The sequence below is a fragment of the Dipodomys ordii genome, unplaced genomic scaffold (genome assembly GCF_000151885.1).
Source record: "Dipodomys ordii isolate 6190 unplaced genomic scaffold, Dord_2.0 Scaffold120, whole genome shotgun sequence".
Taxonomy (NCBI): domain Eukaryota; kingdom Metazoa; phylum Chordata; class Mammalia; order Rodentia; family Heteromyidae; genus Dipodomys; species Dipodomys ordii.
In genome coordinates, this window is record NW_012267336.1 from 3,297,207 (window position 1) to 3,316,335 (window position 19,129).

Below are 19,129 nucleotides of genomic sequence, written 5' to 3' on the forward strand. Positions count from 1 at the left end.
TCTGTACAGTATTTTCACAATTAAAAATAAATAAATAAAGCAATGAAGCCAGCCATGATAATGACAATTTGCCTTGTGAAGGTTAAAATGTGTTTGTGACTTTAAGTATCACTACTCCACAATACTGTGAAATATGTGAAATTTATTTAATCACCTAATCTCAATAAAAAAAAAAGAAAAAAAAGCAATGAAGCAAGGCACCAGCTAGCTACTCAGGAAGTTGAGAACTGAGAATCACGATTCAAAGCCAGGGGGCTGGGAAGGTGGCTCAGTGGTAGAGTGCTTGCCTTACATGCATGAAGCCCTAGGTTTGATTCCTCAGTACCATATAAGCAGAAAAGGCCAGAAGTGGGGCTGTGGCTCAAGTGGTAGAGCATTAGCCATGAGCTGAAGAGCTGAGGGACAGCACCCAGGCCGAGTTCAGGCCCCATTACCGACAAAAAAGTAAAATAAAACCCAAAGCCAGCCTGGTCAGGCAAATTTGAGAGATTCTTAGCTATAAATAATCAGCAAAAAGCCAGAAGTGGAAGTGTGTCTTAAGTGGTAGAGTGCTAGCCTTAAGCAAAAAATCTAACAGAGAGCACAAGGCCCTGAGTTTAAACCTCAGTACTGGCACAAGCAAAAACAAACAAAAACCAAACAACAACAACAAAAGAAACCAAACAAAAAATAACAATGAAATTTTGACATATTTTACAACTTAAATGAATCTTGAAAACTTGAAGCCAGACAGAGCCGGGCACTGGTGGCACAGGCCTGTAATCCTAGCTATTCAGGAGACTGAGATCTGAGGATTACAGTTCAAAGCCAGCCCAGGCAGGAAAGTCCATGAGACTTATCACCAATTAACTACCAGAAAACTGGAGTGGAACTGTGTTGCAAAGTGGTAGAGCACTAGCCTTGAGCAGGAAAGCTTGAAGACAGCACCTAGGCCTTGAGTTCAAGCCCCCAAATCAATGAAGAAGCCAGACAGAAAAGGAGGAACAAATATTGTATAACTTCATTTTTTTTGGGGGGGGTCCGGTCGTGGGGCCTGAACTCGGGGCCTGGGCACTGTCCCTCAGTTCTTCAGCTCAAGGCTAGCGCTCTACTACTTGAGCCACAGCGCCACTTCCGGCTTTTTCCTTTTTGCTTATGTGGTACTGAGGAATCGAACCAGGGCCTCAGGCATGCAAGGCAAGCGCTCTACCACTGAGCCACCTTCCCAGCCCATAACTTCATTTATTTAAGGTACTTAAAACAGGTAATTCATAGAGACAGTAAAGTGCAGATAGCCAGGGACTGAGGAAAGGGGGAAAATGAGGTGGTGTTGCTTAATGGATACAGTTTCTGTCTGGTGTAATAAAAAATAAACGGGAAGTAGTAATGGTAGCATAATATTTTTAATGCATTTACTGCCACTGAATTGGTCTTTTTGTGTGTTTCTGTGTGTGTGTGTGTGCCAGTCCTGATCACTATCCCTCAGCTTTTGTGCTCAAGGCTGGCACTTTACCACTTTGATCCACAGTTCCATTTCCAGCTTTTTTGTAGTTAATTGGAGATAAGCGTGTCACAGACTTTCTTGCCCAGGCTGGCTTTGGACCACAATCCTGAGTGGCTAGGATTATGGATATAAGTCACCTGTGCCCAGCAGGAGAAAAACTTTCCAAAAGTCATTTTTAGAAATATTTGCTGTGAAAATAGATATAAGCCATGTCCTCTGAAATCTCCTCAAGCCAATTCCACTATTTATGACTTCCATATTTGATTGACAGGTTGAAGTTTTTAAAATGCTGACAACAGGCTGGCTGATAGAGTACTTGCCAAGCATGCATGAACAGATGTGAGTTTGACCCACAAAAGAAGTGCTAAGCTGGGCACTGGTGGCTCACCAGTAATCCTAGCTACTCAACAAGCTGAGATCTGAGGATTGCAGTTCAAAACCAGCCTGGGCAGGAAAGTCTATGAGACTCTTATCTCCAATCAACCACCAGAAAACTGGAAGTGTCACTGTAGCTCAAGTGGTAGAGTGCTTGCCTTGAGCTGAAGAGCTGAAGGACAGAGCCCAGGCCCAGAGTTCAAGTTCACAACAGACCAAAAAAAAAAAGGGCTGGGAATGTGGCTCAGTGGTAGAGCGCTTGCCTTGCATGCCTGAAGCGCTGGGTTCGATTCCTCAGCACCACATAAGCAAAAAGGAAAAAGCTGGCTATGGCTCAAATAGTAGAGCGCTAGCCTTAAGCTAAAGAGCTGAGGGACAGTGCCCAGGCCCCACGACCGGACCCCCCCCCAAAAAAAAAACAACCAAACAAACAACAACAAAAAAAGTGCTGGATTGGGGAGAATGGCTTCGGGGCTCCCAGGTATACTTTTTGTTGTACTAATCTAAGCAGAAATATGTGTCACCGTGGTTTTCCTCCATTCTTCCCCCATCCCTGATAGTCACACCACTTTGGGGACCCTCTGAACCCCGAGGAGCTCCCTTCCCCTTCATCAGTGCCCTCACCTCCACACAGCAGTGAGCATCCAGCGCGATGGTTCCTCTTTTCTCCTTGCACTCTTCACTCCCAAAATAGCAGAGACAGCTGGGCTGCAGCTGGAACCAGCGTTCTGCCCAATTCCTCCTCAGGTGCCCTCGTTTCCACAGGTAGCCCTGACAGCCAGGGTCAAGTCAGAGGCCTCCTGCGCCCTCCGGTGGTCCTCCCCTAACTCCCACCTTGACTGACCTGCTTCAGGATGTCTTGGATGAGCTCCTGGTAGACCTCATGGATGGCTATGCTGAGAGTGTCCCGTCCCACGCCCCGTAGGCAGCGGCCAGAGTTGAAGAGCTCCAGCAACTGCCAGACGCTGAGCCCACCAGTGGTCTGGGCTGCCTGGGCCTCCTGGGCCAGCAGCTCCTCCAGCTCACTCAAGCCCACCTCCAGGCTCATGCTGCTAAGCACCTTCTTCAGCAGGTATTCCACCTGGAGAAGGAAGGTCTGGTGATACAGCAGGTGGTAGTTCTCCATCACCAACACCAGGGGGCGCTCCAGATGACTCTCAGATCCTCAGTAGAGGTGACCAGGGATAGGTGGGTGGGAGGGCCAGCAGCTCAAAAGCTGGCAGGTACCATACCAGGATAGACATTTTGGAGGGGACTCTGGAGCTCCAACCTTGCCTCAAGTATCCTTGCCCGCTCCCTAACTTTAATCCCATTCCTCCCTATTTTATACTAAAGGCAGTATGAAGGTGGGAGCTGAGTGTTGGGGATCATGCAGAAGCAGCAAATCCCAATCAGTGTCAGAAGTAGTACAAGAACTCCTTCATGGGCTGGAAATGCGGCTTAGTGGTAGAATGCGTGCCTAGCATGCATGAAGCCCTGGGTTCGATTCCTCAGTACCACGTACACAGAAAAAGCTGGAAGTAGTTGCTGTGGCTCAAGTGGTAGAACACTAGCCTTGGGCAAAAGAAGCTCAGGGACAGTGCCCAGGCCCTGAATTCAAGCCCCAGGACTGGGAAAGAAAGCAAAAAAGCAAGCAAGGAAGGAAGGAAGGAAGGAAGGAAAGAAGGAACTCCCTCATTCAATACTCTTTATTTTAAATGTTGTAAACCAGGGCCCAAAGGGGAGAGTGGCTTGTTTTAAATCACACAGCAAGTTGAGTGTGGCTAGAACTCTATTTGAATCTCCTGATTTTTACTCAAGTTCTTATTCTAAATCACCCTAACCCCCAACCCTGGGGAAGGTAAGGGGATTGCCTTGTGGGAAGGTAAGGGGAGTTGAGGAGTAGGGGGAAAGCAGGCAAGGACAGGAAACCCATTACAGAGGAACAGGAAGTGGTGGCTGGGTGTATCCTGCTGCAATACGTTCTCACTGCATGCTGATCACAGCAGCAAGAGGCCTCTGGGCCTCTGAGAGTCCACTTGGCCTGACTGACAGGGACACAAGTCGCTCTCCTGCTCCAGCAGTTCCTGAGAAACTCTCTTCAGGACTTTCACCCTGGGGTCTCAGCTAGGGGGTAGGGATAATGGAGGGACTGTCAGTTGAGGGCTCAGATAGCTCCTGCCTATCCCATAAACAAGAACTTAGGCATGCTAGGACTCGCTAAATTCACCCTGGCACTTCCACAAACACCATGAGGACTGAAGGGTCAGGAGAAGGCCAAGTGGGCAAGGGAGAAAAATAAGCCAAAGAGGGAGGGTGCAAGACAGGCCTGGCTGTCCTGGCTTCATCCTGTGCTGAGTAGACAGCCACCTGATTCTCTGGTCCCTGGCTCTCCAGGAAACAAACACACAAACAAAAACCTGGAAGCACGACTGAACTTGGTTGTCCGCCTTGAGTAACTGGAGATTTACTTCCTGTCTTGGTAAAGTTTCCCTTCTCCTTATAAAGCATCTTCTTAGATTACTGCCGTATCTCCGAGCCTGCTATTTGATGTAAAATGCTCATAATGCTCAGGCATCTACACTGCTATTTCATAGAGTTTGCAGATCATTATCCTCCAAAGAGGACTAGAGGAACTAAGCAGTTTTGGTTCTCCTGCAAAAAGGCGCATTGGGTCTAACATGAGCAGTTCTAGGTGGGGGGAGACAACTGGGCAGTGTTAGGACTGGCCAGGGGTGACAAAGAAGAGAAGGGTCATGGGAAGGTACAGAAGGCCATCTGGCCTTCGTGATTGTGCTGGGCTGGGTCTGCTGTCACCCTTACCTCATCAGGAACCATGATCAGGGGGTACTTGTCCTCAGACAGGAAGTTGAAGAGGCACCAGAGGCGGAAGGCATCCTGATTGGAGAGCATGCTGTTCCCGTTGCTGTCCGCTCGATAGTTCTTCTTGGCCGTCAGGGTCCAGCACAGCTCATCGAAGTGCTCTTTAACGAAAGCCCCTTCCTCCACCTGACACCAGGCCCACAAATCAGTCAGCCGCCCCATCTCTACTCTGTACCACACAAGGCTCCAGCTTGGTTTCTTGGAGTCATCCATGAACTCTGTTCCCCACTCTGCCAAGACCAAAACTAACCATGCAGAATCCCTGAGCTGATCCCAGCACACCACAGCCATCTGCCACAGAGAAACTCTAGCTCTTCAGCCCAAAGGAGAAAATAGGGGAGGAGGGCTTGAGGGGTGCTTAGCCCAGAGAACCAGGAAGACGAGGAAGAGGAGCTGGGCAGGCATTATAGGTGGACGCTGCAGGGAGGAGTAGGCAGGTGGAGGGAGATGGGTGGAAGGTCATGGGAAGGGTGAGGCTAAGATGGAAACAAAAGGCGCTGAGGGTGAGTTGAGGGGACAGGAGGGGACTGCAGGCTGGGAGATGATGAATGGAGATGGTTCAAGGCACTTCTCCAAGTGAGACCCCACCTTGTCGAGGATGTACTTGTTGAGGTAGGGCATGTAGCCCTGGCTGGACACTGGGCCGTCATCGTCATCTCGGAAGTGCTCCTCCAGGGCCACAGGGTCATGGGGGATGTGTAGGACCGTGTATAGGTTGTGGGACAGCACCTGAGACAAGAGTGGCTGTTCGTCTTCCTGCACCCCAACCAAAAGCAGGCCAAAGGACTGCTCCCCCTCCTGCTTGTCCTCCGCCTCTCACCCATCCCAGCTGAACTCTCTGCATACACCTTTCAGTGCAATGAATAAGACATACACATAGGCCAGGGGTGGTGGCTCACACCTGTAATCCTAGCTACTCAGGAGACTGAGATCTGAGGATCATGGTTCAAAGCCAGCCCCAGAAGGAAAGTCCATAAGACTCTTATCTCCAATTAACCACCAGAAAGCCAGAAGTGGTCTTGTAGTTCAAGTGGTAGAGCTCTGGCCTTGAGCTGAAGAGCTAGAGACAGTGACCAGGCCCAGAGTTCAAGCCCCACGGCCACAACCACCACCACCACCACCAAAAAACATGCACAGACTATGTGCCAAGTGCTGAACTTCACTTCCATGTTTTCATTGGACACATGACCAGAGGAACTGGATGTAGGCTCAAGAGCTGAACTAATAACCACTTCATGCCCTGTCGGTGACTGGCCCAGAGCTCTCACTCTGCAAGGGCTTGGGGTTCCAATCCTGCTTTACCACATCCCAAAGCCTAAGTGGTGCTGAGCTATCTTCAGGGGGCAGTGTGCAAGCCCAGGGAAAGGGCAGGGATGGCTCAAAGTAGGGCTGGGTAAAATGACCCAGGTGCTGCTGGTGGCTCACGCCTATAATGCTAGCTACTTCAGAGGCTGTGATCCGAGGATCACAGTTGGAAGCCAGCCCAGGCAGAAAAGTTTGTGAAACTTTTTTTTTTTTTTTGCTTGGGACTTGAACTCCTGTCCTCCAGGCTATCCCTGAGTGATTTTGCTCAAGGCTAGCTTTCTCTACCACTTTAAGCCACAGGGTCAACTTCTTGTTTTCTGTTGGTGAATTGGAGATAAGAGTATCAAGATCCTCAGATCTCAGCCACCAGAGTAGCTAGGATCAAAGACGTGAGCTGAGGTGCTGGGAAGGTGGCTCAGTGGTAGAGCGCTTGCCTTGCATGCATGAGGCCCTGGGTTCCATTCCTCAGAACCACATAAGCAGAAAAAGTCAGAAGTGGCGCTGTGGCTCAAGTGCTAGCCTTGAGCTGAAGAGCTGAGGAACAGAGCCCAGGCCCAGGCTCCACGACCAGACCCCCCCCAAAAAAAAAGAAAAAGAAAAAGGCGTGAGCTGAGGGCACTTAGCCTTTTTAACTTTTATCTCCAAGTAAGCACCAAAAAAGCCAGGAGTGAAGCTGTGGTTTTAGTGGTAAAGAGCTAACCTTGAGTAAAAAAAAGTTCAGGGACAGTGGCCAAGGCCTGAGTTCAAGCCCTAGGACTGGCACAGACACACAGACACACACACAAAGCAAATATGAGACGAAGAAGTAAGATTTAGAAGTGTTGTTGATCAGATGGTGTATAGGAAGAAAACAAGTTTATTGAACAAATTCTTGATGTCAGAACAAAGGAGTTGAAGTTTGAACAAGGAGGATTTGGCTTAAAAAAAAAGAAAAAAAATGGCCTTGGGGGAAATTCTGTTCCAGCATTTATCATAGATAGTGGAATTGAATAAAAATAGGTTCTCACAAAACAGTGCTAGCCACTGTATGGAGGGGTGTGCGTGTGTGTGTGTGTGTGTGTGTGTGTGTGTGTGTGTGTGTGTGTGTGTGTGTGTGTGTGTGTGTGTGTGTTTGTGCACGTGCGCACTAGGGATGGGACCCACGGTATCATGCAAGTACTCTACCACTGAGCCCCAGCCTCAACCTTGAGATGATTTTTTTTTCTTTTGGTTGGTCGTGGGGCTTGTACTCTGGGCCTCGTCGTTGTCCCTCAGCAATTCAGCTCAAGGCTAGTGCTCCACCACTTTAAGCCAAGCATGCCACTTCAGTTTTCTGCTGGTTAGTTGGAGATAAGAGTCTCAGGGATTTTCCAGTCCTGGCTTGTTTTGAACCATGATCCTCAGATCTCAGCCTCCTGAGTAGCTAGGATTATACAGGTGTGAGCCACTGGTGCCTGGCCTGAGATGAATTTTTGAGGGAGGAGGGCAGGACTAGGGTTTGAGTTCAGGGTCTCACGTTTGCTAATCAAGTCATAGACGTGAAACAAATCTCAGCCTTCTTTTGCCCTGGCTGTTTTGAGATAAGGTCTCACAGTCTGCCTAGGCCCACCTATTTTAGGCTTCCAATTATAGCTGAGATGACAACTATACCATTATACCTAGTTATTAGTTGAAAAGGAGTCTAGCAAGTATTCCTGGGCTGACCTTGGACCTTGATCCTATGGATTTCAGCCTCCAAGGATTACAGGTGTGAGCCACCAGTGCCCAGCTTCCTTTAAGTAAGCCCTTTGAATTTGGTTCCTATCATTTACATCCAGAAAAGCCCTAATGTGTCTGAGGTTCTAGAGTATAAACCCCCTAGATTTACTCTAAGGGCTGCCACTGGCTCAAGACCTAGCACCGAGGTGTAAGGTGACCAACTCAAGAAAACAATAGTGACAAACACTGACCACTTCTGAAGTGATAGGTGTTATTCTAAGTTTTACAACTTCCTATCTGCTGCTTCTTTTCAAAGTGTCCCTTCCTGCAGAGCTCCAGTCAAAAGGCTATACTGCACAGGGAGGAGACATGGAGACCAGAGACCTTCACCTTCTGTTTGTGGGGTCTTGGGATGAACCTTCACCTCTCTGAGCTCGGTTTTGTTGTTAAGAAACAGGGGCTAGCTGGGTGTCATTGACTCACATTTGTAATTCTAGCTACTCAGAAGGCTAAGATCTGAGGATCAAGGTTTGAAGCCAGCCCAGGAAGGAACATCCAATTAACTTACCTCCAATTAACCCCAAAAGGCCACAAATGGAGCTGTGGTTCAAGTAGTAGAACACTAGCCTTGAGCAAAAGAGCTCAGGGATAGCACCCAGGCCCTGAGTTCAATCCCCAGTACCAGCATGGAAGAAAGAAAGAAGAAAGGAAGGAAGGAAGGAAGGAAGGAAGGAAGGAAGGAAGAAAGAAAGAAAGAAAATGGGGCTAATACAGGTGGTGGAGAGGGACTAGGGGAGGGTGCAAGATAATACACAGGGAATGCCAGATCCAAGCCTGCGCAAGCCTGCAAATGCTAGGTCCCTTCCTACCTGGGGAGTCCTGCTCTCTATCTTGCTGACACAAACACAGGCAATATCGATGGCAATATCAAGTATCACAGATAGAAGTGGGGATTGGAGTGTCCTACTGGTAAAGTATGAATTTTGGTCATCTTTCTGGAGTGCATGAATCTACCAGACAAGAGACATGACCCTGACTGGACATGTCCACTCACAGACTCTACAAAAGCTCAAGGGAGGGGCTGGGAATGTGGCTTAAGGGTAGAGTGATTGCCTACCTTGCATGAAGCCCTGGGTTAGATTCCTCTACTATATACACAGAAAAAATTGGAAATGTCATTGTGGCTCAAGTGGTAGAGTGCTAGCCTTGAGCAAAAATGCAGCTCAGGGACAGTGCCCAGGCTCTTGATTTCAAGCCTCAGGACTGGCAAAATACTACTACTAAATTAAATAAAAACAAAAACTCAAGGGATCTGAGAATGTTTACTTGAGCATTGGGCACATGTGAGAAAATGGGAGACAAACCAAATGTTAGCCCAATGAGCTCCCTTCCCATAGCTTAGTCCAGCCTTCCCCACTCCACAGCTTGGCACGCTCCCTTCCTAGGCAACAGGAGGCCCGTTTAGTAAAGGCAGTAAATAATCAGCCTCCACCCCCCCCCACCACCTTGGGATGGCATTTCTCTGGGGAGGCTACCACCATATAAGGCATGAGGAGCCCCTTGGAGTGACCTTCAGGTCTGGGCAGCTGCAGGACCCCTTATCTACTATTTGGGCAGCAGCCATAAATCCTAGTCCGCCATGATGAAGCCTTGGGCCCAAGGTGTGATGTGCAGTGTACAACTTAACAACAACTGTGGGGTAGAGTGAAGGTCTAGAATGTGTGAAGCTCTGGGTTCAAATTCTCAGGATCAAAAGTTAAAAAGTTGTGAGCTGTCTTTATCTCATTTATATCTGCAGGCTACAGGAACAAAACGTGAACAAAACAAGCTGCAGAATGAAATATTTTTTCAAGTAAGTTTGTGTGCAAGGATTAGATTGAACCATAAGACACTGCTATTTTAATAGTTTTTTAAAAAAGCAGAAATTTCATGTATTTCAACCTGATGTGCATTTGTTCATAGAAAACCATGGAGAAGCCTCACCCATCAGGGAGACCCCCCAGAGCCACTCCAGGGAGGGGGCTTTTGTCTTTGTTAACATCCCATTCTTCTCTAGGAATTTTTTTTTTTGGCCAGTTCTGGGGCTTGGACTCAGCACTGTACACTGTCCCTGAGCTTCGTTTGCTCAAGGCTAGTACTCTACCACTTGAGCCACAGCGCCACAGCGCCACTTCCAGCTTTTTCTGTGTATGTGGACTGAGGAATCGAACCCAGGGCTTCATGCATGCTAGGCAAACACTCTACTACTAAGCCACATTCCCAGGCCTCTTGGCTTTTTTTTTTTTAACCAGTAACATGTTTCACTTTCATAATAAAAAATCCAGGCAGGGTGTGGTTGGTGGCTCTCACCTGTAATATCATCAACTTGGGAGGTAGAAGTTGGGAAAAATGCAGTGCCAGTTCAGGCAAATAGTTGGCAAGTTGGGTGTGGTGGTGCATGCTTGTTATCCCAGCTACTTGGGAGGTATAAATAGGAGGATCACAGTCCAAGACCTACTCTGGAGTATATATTATCCTTGTGACATATATATATTTTGCCTTTTAAGATAGGGGGGGTCTCTTGCTATAGCTTAGGCTGGGCTCCAATTTAAGATCCTCCTGCCTTCATTTCCTGAATGTTGGGATTACAGGTATGTGCCACCACACCTACTGTATGACAAAAAAATCAAAACAATAGGGATAAACACTAAAGGGCGCCATTATCCACTGTTAGTAATTTGCCCTGTTATTAAATTTGCCCTGTTATTAAATTGCACAGTCTTGTGCTGTTCCCTGTCTAGATGTTGTGCATTCATTTGTTCCTTGGACACGGTAAAGGCTCTAACCTCAAACCCAACTCCAGAGGTCAGTATGACATTTCCACAGCTGGATGTCCTCTAAGTGACTCCTGAAGCTGAACTTCAGTGCCTTAGTGGTTTTCAGGGTAAAAGCTAGAGTCTATCCAGAGGCTTCCAGGCCCTGTCACCTGGCCCTCTGCACCTTCTCTGATCTCATCTCTCTCTGCTCACTCTCTTCAGCCACTCGGGTCTCCTTGCTGATCACAAAACAGGCCAGGTATTGCTGTTGCTAAGAACCTTTGAACCTGCTGTTCGTATGGCCTGGATCATTCTTCTTCCAGGTCACTGCATAGCTAGCACCCTCTCCTCTCTCTCCTCTCTACTTCTTTTATTTAGATGTCACTTTCTCAGAGCAGGTTTCCTAGTCATCTTATTAAATCTACAACCTAGTTCCCTGTAAATTCCACACTGCTAGCTGCTCCTGCTTGATTTCCCTCCTTGTCCTGCATTGTCTTCCATCACAGTCAATATTTTTAAATTCTTTGGTTTTTTTTTTTGCTGGTCGTGGGGCCTGAACTCTGGGCCTGGGCACTGTCCCTCAGCTCTTCAGCTCAAGGCTAGCACTCTACAGACACTTGAGCCACAGCGCCACTTCTGACTTTTTCTGCTTATGTGGTTCTGAGGAATCGAACCTAGGGCCTCATGCATGCAAGGCAAGTGCTCTACCACTGAGCCATCTTCCCAGCCCCTAGAATTCATTTTATCTCCTGTCTCCCCTGTCTATACCATCAGCCCACAGGGGTCAGTGTTCTCACTCCCTGCTCTATCAATGAGTCTGCCCATCGGGCTGTTGAGCATCCACTGTGTTCAACAGCTACCTGTGGAATGAACTCAGATGTTTCTTGGGCAGAAATAGAAGAGTTACAAAAGGCAGACAGATATGGAGTGACTCTCCTGAGCAAATTCAGCTCCCTGGGCTCCATTTCTCAAGTCTACAAAGAGAGGATGGGGGCTGGGATGGGACTTTAGTGGCAGAGTGCTTGCCTAGCATGCATGAGGCCCTGGGTTCCATTCCTTAGTACCACATAAACAGAAAAAGCTGGAAGTGGTGTTGTGGCTCAAGTGGTAGAGCGCTAGCCTTGAGCACAGAGAGCTTAGGGACAGAGTTCAAGCCCTAGGATGGGGGGGGGAGAGGGGGAGGGCTGGAGAGGTGCTCTCCCACCCACCCTGCAGCAGCTGCTTGAGCAGCTAACTTCCTTGTTTTACTCACCAGCACCAATCTCAGAGGCGATTTAGCAAGTTTTCCTCAATCACACCTTTTTTTGTTGTTGCCTTTGGACCATAAAAGCCTAAGGCAGAGGCTCTCATCCCTGTGTGTGTATGTGTGTGTATCAGGAGGAGGAGGAGGAAGAAGAAGAGGAGGAGGAAGTTAAGGGCTCCAGACACTTGGGGGCTCCCCAGAGAGGCAGCAGGCTTCCGGGGCCTGGGGGGAGCAGGTTGAAGGGAGGTGATGCTAGAAAGGAAATGACAAGGGTGGAGGAGTGGCAGCAGATAATCTCTACCAACCCTCAGCCCTAGAGGCAGCAACTCTTATTATCCTCCCATGAGGAAATCAAGACTGGAGAGGCCAAGCATCTTGCAAACATCTGGTTCCAAAGCCTGTTCCTGCTTTCTACACCTCCTGGTCACTGAGCTGAGCATCTGAATCACTCCCAGCTGAGGGAACTGAAATATGGCCGCCCTGCCCTGACCTGCTGACTCAGAGTTTCCAGGGGTGGGGTCCAGGTGGCTGTATTTTCCACAAGCTGTCATCTGGACTCCTCCAGAAAGGATGTCCACAGCCTCCCCAACCTACGTAGCAGCCTCTGACTTCTGGGTGGGCAGCCATTGACTTTTGAGAGGTACAATTTATTCACTCTTTCCTCTGGAGGCATTTCCCCACCCCACCCCACCCCACACTCCCCAGGGCTGTGGGAGAGAGATGTGGGTGTCAGATCTATGCAGATCATAAAGTCAGCAAGGACTGGTTCTGTAGTTCCAGCTTTCAGATCCTGAACCCGTGGCTGAGGAGGAGATACAGCTCCATAAAGAGCAATGGCCTGGAAAGATGAGTCAGCTCAGTCTTGAATTGAGAGGTCCTTGCAGAATTTCTGAATGCCTTTTCATGGGAACTCACTTGTAACTACTGCCAAAGGTGGAACTCTCTTTATCGGCTATGTAACCTACTGACAGCAAGAAAGGACTCTATGGGTTGGTATGGGCAGCAAAGGAAAAGAGAGAGAGGCCCAGGAAAGAGAGAGGAGAGGGGACAATCATGGCTAGCTATCATCTATTGAGATAGTGTCTCACTGATTCCTCCTGCCTTTGCCTCCTGGGTGCTAGGATTACAGGTGTGCTCCACTTCACCTAGCAAGCATTTGTGTTATTTTTATGGGCTGGCTGGCTGGCTTAGTGATCCCCAGTTCAACCTTCTTGCTTTATAGACAGGAAACTAGAGGATCAGTGATGGAGGGTGAGTTGTCAGAGGTCACCCAGTGGGTCACAGGTCCAGTCGTATGTGATTCTGGATCAAGTGTTCCATATGTGAATACATCACTCCCTCCCACCACCCTCAGAGCACACAGGGGTGAGGCAAAGCTGATGACCCCAGCCTGCAGGTTTCTTAACTTTCCTTCTGCCAAGGAGCAGGTAGTTGTCCCTCTCAGAGAAGGAAAGTCTGATGCTTAGAGCCTTTCAGTGGGGGAGGGGCTCCTCCTTTACGATCAGCCAGAAGCTTGGCAGTCTTGGAGACCATGCTCTGTATACTACCCCCTCCCCCAGCCGTCCTGGTGATGTAATAGGTTTGCTACCTCCCAAGATCCTTGCCAAGCCACTCAGGGCTCATCTGCAATCCAGTCACTGCCTGGCAGTCAGGAAGGGAGACCCAACCCTCGGCTGAGGGGTTTCTTTCTACAGCTGTGTGTCAGGCTGGCTACTCACTCCTTAAGTTCCTTAAAGAAGGCTCTGGGAACCCATGAGAAATACCAGCCCTAAACTTCCTAAGAAGTTTGTGTGTAAAAAGTCCACTCTGGCCGGGCGCCGGTGGCTCACACCTGTAATCCTGTCTATTCAGTAGGCTGAGATTTGAGGATTGTGATTCAAAGACAGCCCAAGCAGGAACATATGTGAAATTCTTAACTCCAATTAACTACCAGAAAACTGGAAGTGGCCCTGTGGCTCAAATGGTAGAGTGCTAGCCTTGAGCTGAGTTCAAGCCCTACAACCAAAAAAAAAAAAAAAAGTCTGCTTTGGACAGAAGGGTTTTTGTTGGTCTACTTTTACTGCTCTCACCCCACAGGACAAATGCCGTCATACTTTCTACAAGGACTCAGAGGGAAAAGCTCATCTGGTCTCTTCCTCTTCTGCCCCAAACACTCTCAAAGCCCTTGGGCTTTTCTCAGGACTTCCTCCTCCTCTGGCCTCATCTTGGGGTACCCAGGACATCCAAGACAGCCCTCTACTAAGAACCCAGGGAGAGGTGTGACACACATAGCTAAAAGCCGTTTTGGCAAGAGTAAGCTAACTCCAAGACACCTTTCCCCTATCCCCCAGTCTGTAGGGGAGTGAGTAGGCCCTGCTGGTGTATCTGTCTCATCTGTCTCTTCCCCTGCCTTCTAACCACTTCTCCATTTCTTCTCTCTGCCTTTCTGGCACTGCCCACTATCTCTACTCCCCCCCCCCACCATTCCAGTGTCCATGTTATAGGCTTGGGGGGCAGGGGGTGATGACAACAGGCCACCTTCCCTCCACTGCAGGGACCCTGCTGTTTCCACCCTAGCCCTCATCTGTCTCTTGACATTCCTGCTGTTAGCACAGGTTCCTGGAGGAGAGGTTTCTGTGAAGTCCACCATGAGTTCTGTGCAACCAGAGGTATTGTAGGGGGTAGACTCTGTGCGAAGAGGTACAAGACAGCAAATAGTTCAATGCGCAAGCTCACATGGAATCTCCCGACAAATATTCAACCTGCGGGGCTGGAGGAGTGGGCATGGGGTCACCCAAACACAGAGGCATGAGCTAGGAGGCCTTCCTGGCTCATGGCTGACCACTGAGGAACCATACCTGAGGGACACAGAGAGCCTGGGGAGGTGTCAGGGAAATAGGTGGAAAATAAGACCTTGGAAACAAGAAGCATGAACATCAGGACTGCCCTGCTAAGATATTAAAGAGACAGAGTGGGAGTTTTGAGTGTGGGCCCGAAATTCCTGTACCTTGGTATCTGATCTGTTTCTCTTCATCTGTACACAGGACTCAACTAGATAATGTGAGCTACAAAAAAAGTGATTGAAGTAGGATGTACAGCAGTGGAATTTATAGGGAAGTAGAAAATATTCCTTGGATGCTCACAGTGTGGGGCATCCAAGCTCACAGGGGCAAATTCAGTAATATGGGTGCTGGGCCAAGCTAGAGCATGCTTACTGTGTTCCATTTGCCTTCCAGCTTTCCTACCTCAAGGTGGCTCAGTGATAGAGTGTTTGCTTTGCATGCATGAGGCGCTGGGTTCAATTCCTCAGCACCACCACATAAACAGAAAAAGCCAGAAATGGTGCTGTGGCTCAAGTGGTAGAGTGCTAACCTTGAGCTGAAGAGCTCAGGGACAGTGCCTAAGCCCAGAGTTCAAGCCCCACAACTGATTAAAAAAAAAAAAAAGAGTAGAGATTGTGGTTTTACCCCTCTTTGTGGGACGGTAGTGGAGACATCTGGAATCTAGTGTCTGCCATCCACACTGAGCACTCAGTGAAGTGATTTACAGTGAGTGAACAAACCCTTACAGCAGGTCCCAGAGAGTGGAGACTGCCACTGTGCCTTCCTGCAGTGTTCCCTGTTCTAGTGGCCCACGACCTTGCTTCCTCCCCACAAAGAGGGTGGGGAGGGCAGCACCAGCCAAGGATGGAGGAAATGGAGAGAAACTAACTCCCCATCACTATCATGGCCAGATGATGGACTTCAGGACCACTGACAGGACTATCCTGCACACAGTTTCCACCTACTTCCTGCCCCACATCTCAAGGTCTCTGGTAGGTTTCCCAACCTGCTCTGTGTGTGTGTGTGTGTGTGTGTGTAGGATGATGAGCTGGGTGGCAGTCTATCAGGCCCCTTGGTCCTCACTCCCTCCTCAGCTCTGTCCCACATGCAGGCTCAGCTACCAGCCTGGTTTGTAAGTGGGGTGAGGCCCTTTATGCCTCTCTCAGCTCCAGAGGAAGTGACTGACAAGTCTAGCTAACTGTCTTTCTTTAAAGCCAGGAGGCAGCAACAGGGAGGAGTAGGGTATAGGCCCAAGCATGACTGGGGAGCCCATAGGGAGTCTGTGAAATAACTTGGCTCATGGCCTTGAAAACCCCAGGATGCCACCTCTACCCACCAGTCAGGGGGCCAGGTTCAGGCACTAGCTCTGTACAGACCTCACTGGGGCCCCCGGGTAGCAGGCGGCAACAGGCAGCAGCAGCCACTGAGTCCAATCACTCCATACCAGCTTTCTACTCCAGGCCAGGGCTGCTGGATGGCAGGGTGCCCACCGAGTCCCAGGTAGTAGGGATTGGTGGGGTGAGTGTGAGTGTGCAGGCCCTCAGGAACCCCCAGTACCCCTTACCTTGAGCTGGGACTTGGAGACCTTGCCGCTCTTCTCCACGTCCAAGGCAGTGAAGGCATACCAGATGGACTTGAGCAGCTCCTTGCGCAGGGCCATGGCTGAGGCGCCTGCCCTGCCTGGGGGCGGCTCCGACACCAAGATCCGGTTTCAGGAAGTGCAAACGGCTGCAGACCGCAGAGGGGCCCTGGTACAGAGCAAGAGCTCCACCTGCCTGCTTGCTCTCACTCCCCTGCTGGGCTGTGGCTCTGACAGTGCTCAACCAGTCCCTCTACCTGCCAGGGAGCAGGGACCAACTGCCCAGAGCTGGAGCCTCCGGTGGGCCTGGAGCCCCGGGTATGTGAAGCCTTTTAGAAGCCTCCTTGCTGAGCTTGCTGGCACCTTTCCCAGGCTACCAGAGGTGGCACACTGAGGGAAGAAGGCCATCCTGACTTTGCAGCCAGCAGATGGGGTCCCACTTAAGTGGGCTACTTAACCTGACAGAGCAGTTTCTTCTTGGTGAAGGGGGAAAATGCCCAAGTCCTAGGGTGTGAGACATCTGAGACCGGATGTTAAGGACACAGTAGGCTCTGGATGAAGCATTTCAGTTCTACCTGACACAGCCTCAGTGGTGGGGCTCCACCCAAGTGGAAAAAAACAAAAGTGACGCCACAAGGCTAGAGGAGGAGCTGGGCCAGGGCACAGCTCCAGGTCAGCAGACTTGGCATTTGACTTGCTGGCACCCCACTCCTCCTGAGGGGGTCACTGGTTCTAAAAAGCACCCAGAGCACAGGGGTCCCAGCAGGAGTAGGCTGGGGTTCAAGGCCTCTGCACAGCGCTTCAGTTGCCTTAGAGTAGAAGCCTATGAGGATAGCCAGGGCCACCCTCAGCAGAGGAACTGCTCAGAATAACAGACACCCCGTCCCTTGGGCACGCCCCAGCCCCTCTGCTTCTACTGGGCTGGGGTCAAGACTAAATGGGACTAAAAGCAAACAAGAACAAAATAAAACAAAAAGGAGTAGATGGGAGTTTGTAGGCACCCTGTGAGGATGCCAAGGCTAGAGGAGGGGCTCCATTCTTGGGCAGGAAAGGGCTAGGGAAAGGGGCACCTCCAGTTCTGATAGTGCTTCCATCCAGCTGGGGGAAAACACACAGCTCCTTTCCATGAAGTACACGAACTCCTTGCTGCTGTGGGGCTGGCCTTCCCTTACCCTTCACTTTTCAGTGGGATCAGACTATGGCTTTGGAGTCGCATAGTATAGCCCCTGACACCCAGTGCTCCTCACTCCACAGCTAAGTAATAGAGCCAGGACCCCAAGAACCCTGGCTGCTCTGACCTGGGGCTTTTCCCTTTTGTGGCAACTGTGTATAATGGGGGTGGGGAGAGGAGCTACACTCTACCAAGGATCCTCCTGCCTTGGTAAATTCTAGCAACTTGCAATCTGTGGTGCTAAAAGAAAATCAATCTACAACAAAAGGCAGCCAAACCCAGAGCTCTTCCAGCCCAACCATCTGAGACCTGAATTGGGCCGGAGTCTGGTCTGTCCTCTGGCCCTGGCTTGTTACCCTAGAGCCCAAGTTCAGGTGTGGGTAGGAAGCTACTCGCAGCAACTCATAATTGGCCTCCTCCCATCTAGACCCCGGCAGGCCAGCCCCACAACGAGGCCATGGAGGTGAGCAAGGTTTGTGCCAGGGAGACAGCATGTCCTGCTACCCGGGCAAAGAGTTCAAAGGATGGAAGAACCAGGTGGAAACTTGGAACTTTTATTAAATAGTCATTCACCCGTTTGCCACCACCACCCAGAGAAGGAAAAAAATATCAAAATGGAATTTAAAAAAACAAACAAACCACAAAACAAATGAAACCCAACCCCCAGCAGTCTATATACAGGCCACTCACTCCCTGTTTTTGCCACAAAGAGATTGGGAAGCAGCTGGGGTGTGTTGTGGGGAGCTGGGCACCTCTGCTCCAGCCACAGGCCCCTGAGGAATTAATTCTGTGGTGGCAGGAAATCTCTAGTGCCAAGTGGCAGACATCCTGGCTGCCTCCAGGAGGTGTTATTGCTGGGCAAGGCTGGGCTGCTCTGCCCTAACGCCCAGGGCTGAAGAGCTATCTGCCCTTTTCCCTGTTAGGCCCTGACCTGTCAGCATGGAGGCCAGTGCCCACTGCCCCCATCTCCACCTGAGAGGGGGACTGGACAGATGCGGGATGGGTGTTTTCCAGAAGGGAGAGAGCAGGTCCTAGTGCCGCCTAGCGATCAGGCTGGTTTTCCTCAGCGTCTGCTGCCTGGCCCTCACCTCAGGCAGGGGCCCTTCCCCTTCAGTGAGGCCAACTTTGGGCTGCCTTCTCTCTCCAGACACCTACGTGGCCACCTTCCATGTGCCAGGCACAGCCAGGGCCCTTAGGCAGGGTTGCCTGTGAGCGCGGCACTTCCGCCAGCATGGGGTGGGAGCCAGCCCTCAGGCTCAGCAGCCGCTCTCTGACATGGTGGTCTCCAGGGCCACTGCCCCTTGCTGCATGGCAGCAGTGGCCACACTGATGGCCTCCTCCAAGGTCTGCTGCTCCTCTAGCTGCAGAGATGGGGTGCAAAAGGAGGAATGTGTGAGGCCCTTCTTCCTAGATCCTCTGGTAAAGTGCGCTCTACCTTTTTGAGTTCTCCCCATCTCCCCAGGACCATATGCTGAGCTTTTACTTGGCAGGAATCCAATAAACAAAAAGTTCATCATTAAAGAGTCCTACTAGGCTAGGTGGGCTAGCCCCAGGTTGGAGAGACCTTGATGGGTATCTACTTCAGCCTTCTTTCTCCATGTGAAGAAACACGAAGGAAGAGATGAGGGGATCAGCCTACAGGTAGACTGTGGCTACGTTGAAGGCTGGAAGGAGCTTCCTCATTCTGCCTTAGTCAAGAAAGAGCCCAAGACATGTGGATGCAAGCAGAAAAAGATCTGTCTTCTGAGGTGGAATCTTTTTGAAATTGATGTCCTTATCTTCAAGATGCCCTACCCCTCCTTTTTTTTTTTTTTTTTGGTCCGGTTGTGGGGCCTGAA

The 19,129-nt window shown here is 50.0% G+C and overlaps 2 protein-coding genes across 2 annotated transcripts in view; both read right to left on the reverse strand.

The window, feature by feature from the left end:
* Def6 (DEF6 guanine nucleotide exchange factor) overlaps positions 1-16,261 on the reverse strand; it is a 23,071-nt gene extending 6,810 nt beyond the window's left edge. The window contains exons 1-5 of the mRNA XM_013029619.1: positions 16,106-16,261; positions 5,309-5,449; positions 4,661-4,846; positions 2,703-2,939; positions 2,483-2,629 (exon numbers count right to left, since the gene is read on the reverse strand). Of these exons, the coding sequence (XP_012885073.1) occupies positions 2,483-2,629; positions 2,703-2,939; positions 4,661-4,846; positions 5,309-5,449; positions 16,106-16,201 (807 nt within the window). The 5' untranslated portion in view covers positions 16,202-16,261. The remainder of the gene's footprint in view (positions 1-2,482; positions 2,630-2,702; positions 2,940-4,660; positions 4,847-5,308; positions 5,450-16,105) is intronic.
* A 1,580-nt stretch (positions 16,262-17,841) lies between these two features.
* The window catches only part of Znf76 (zinc finger protein 76), a 36,656-nt gene continuing 35,368 nt past the window's right edge, over positions 17,842-19,129 (reverse strand). The window contains exon 13 of the mRNA XM_013029592.1: positions 17,842-18,691. Coding sequence (XP_012885046.1) covers positions 18,548-18,691 — 144 coding nt within the window. The 3' untranslated portion in view covers positions 17,842-18,547. The remainder of the gene's footprint in view (positions 18,692-19,129) is intronic.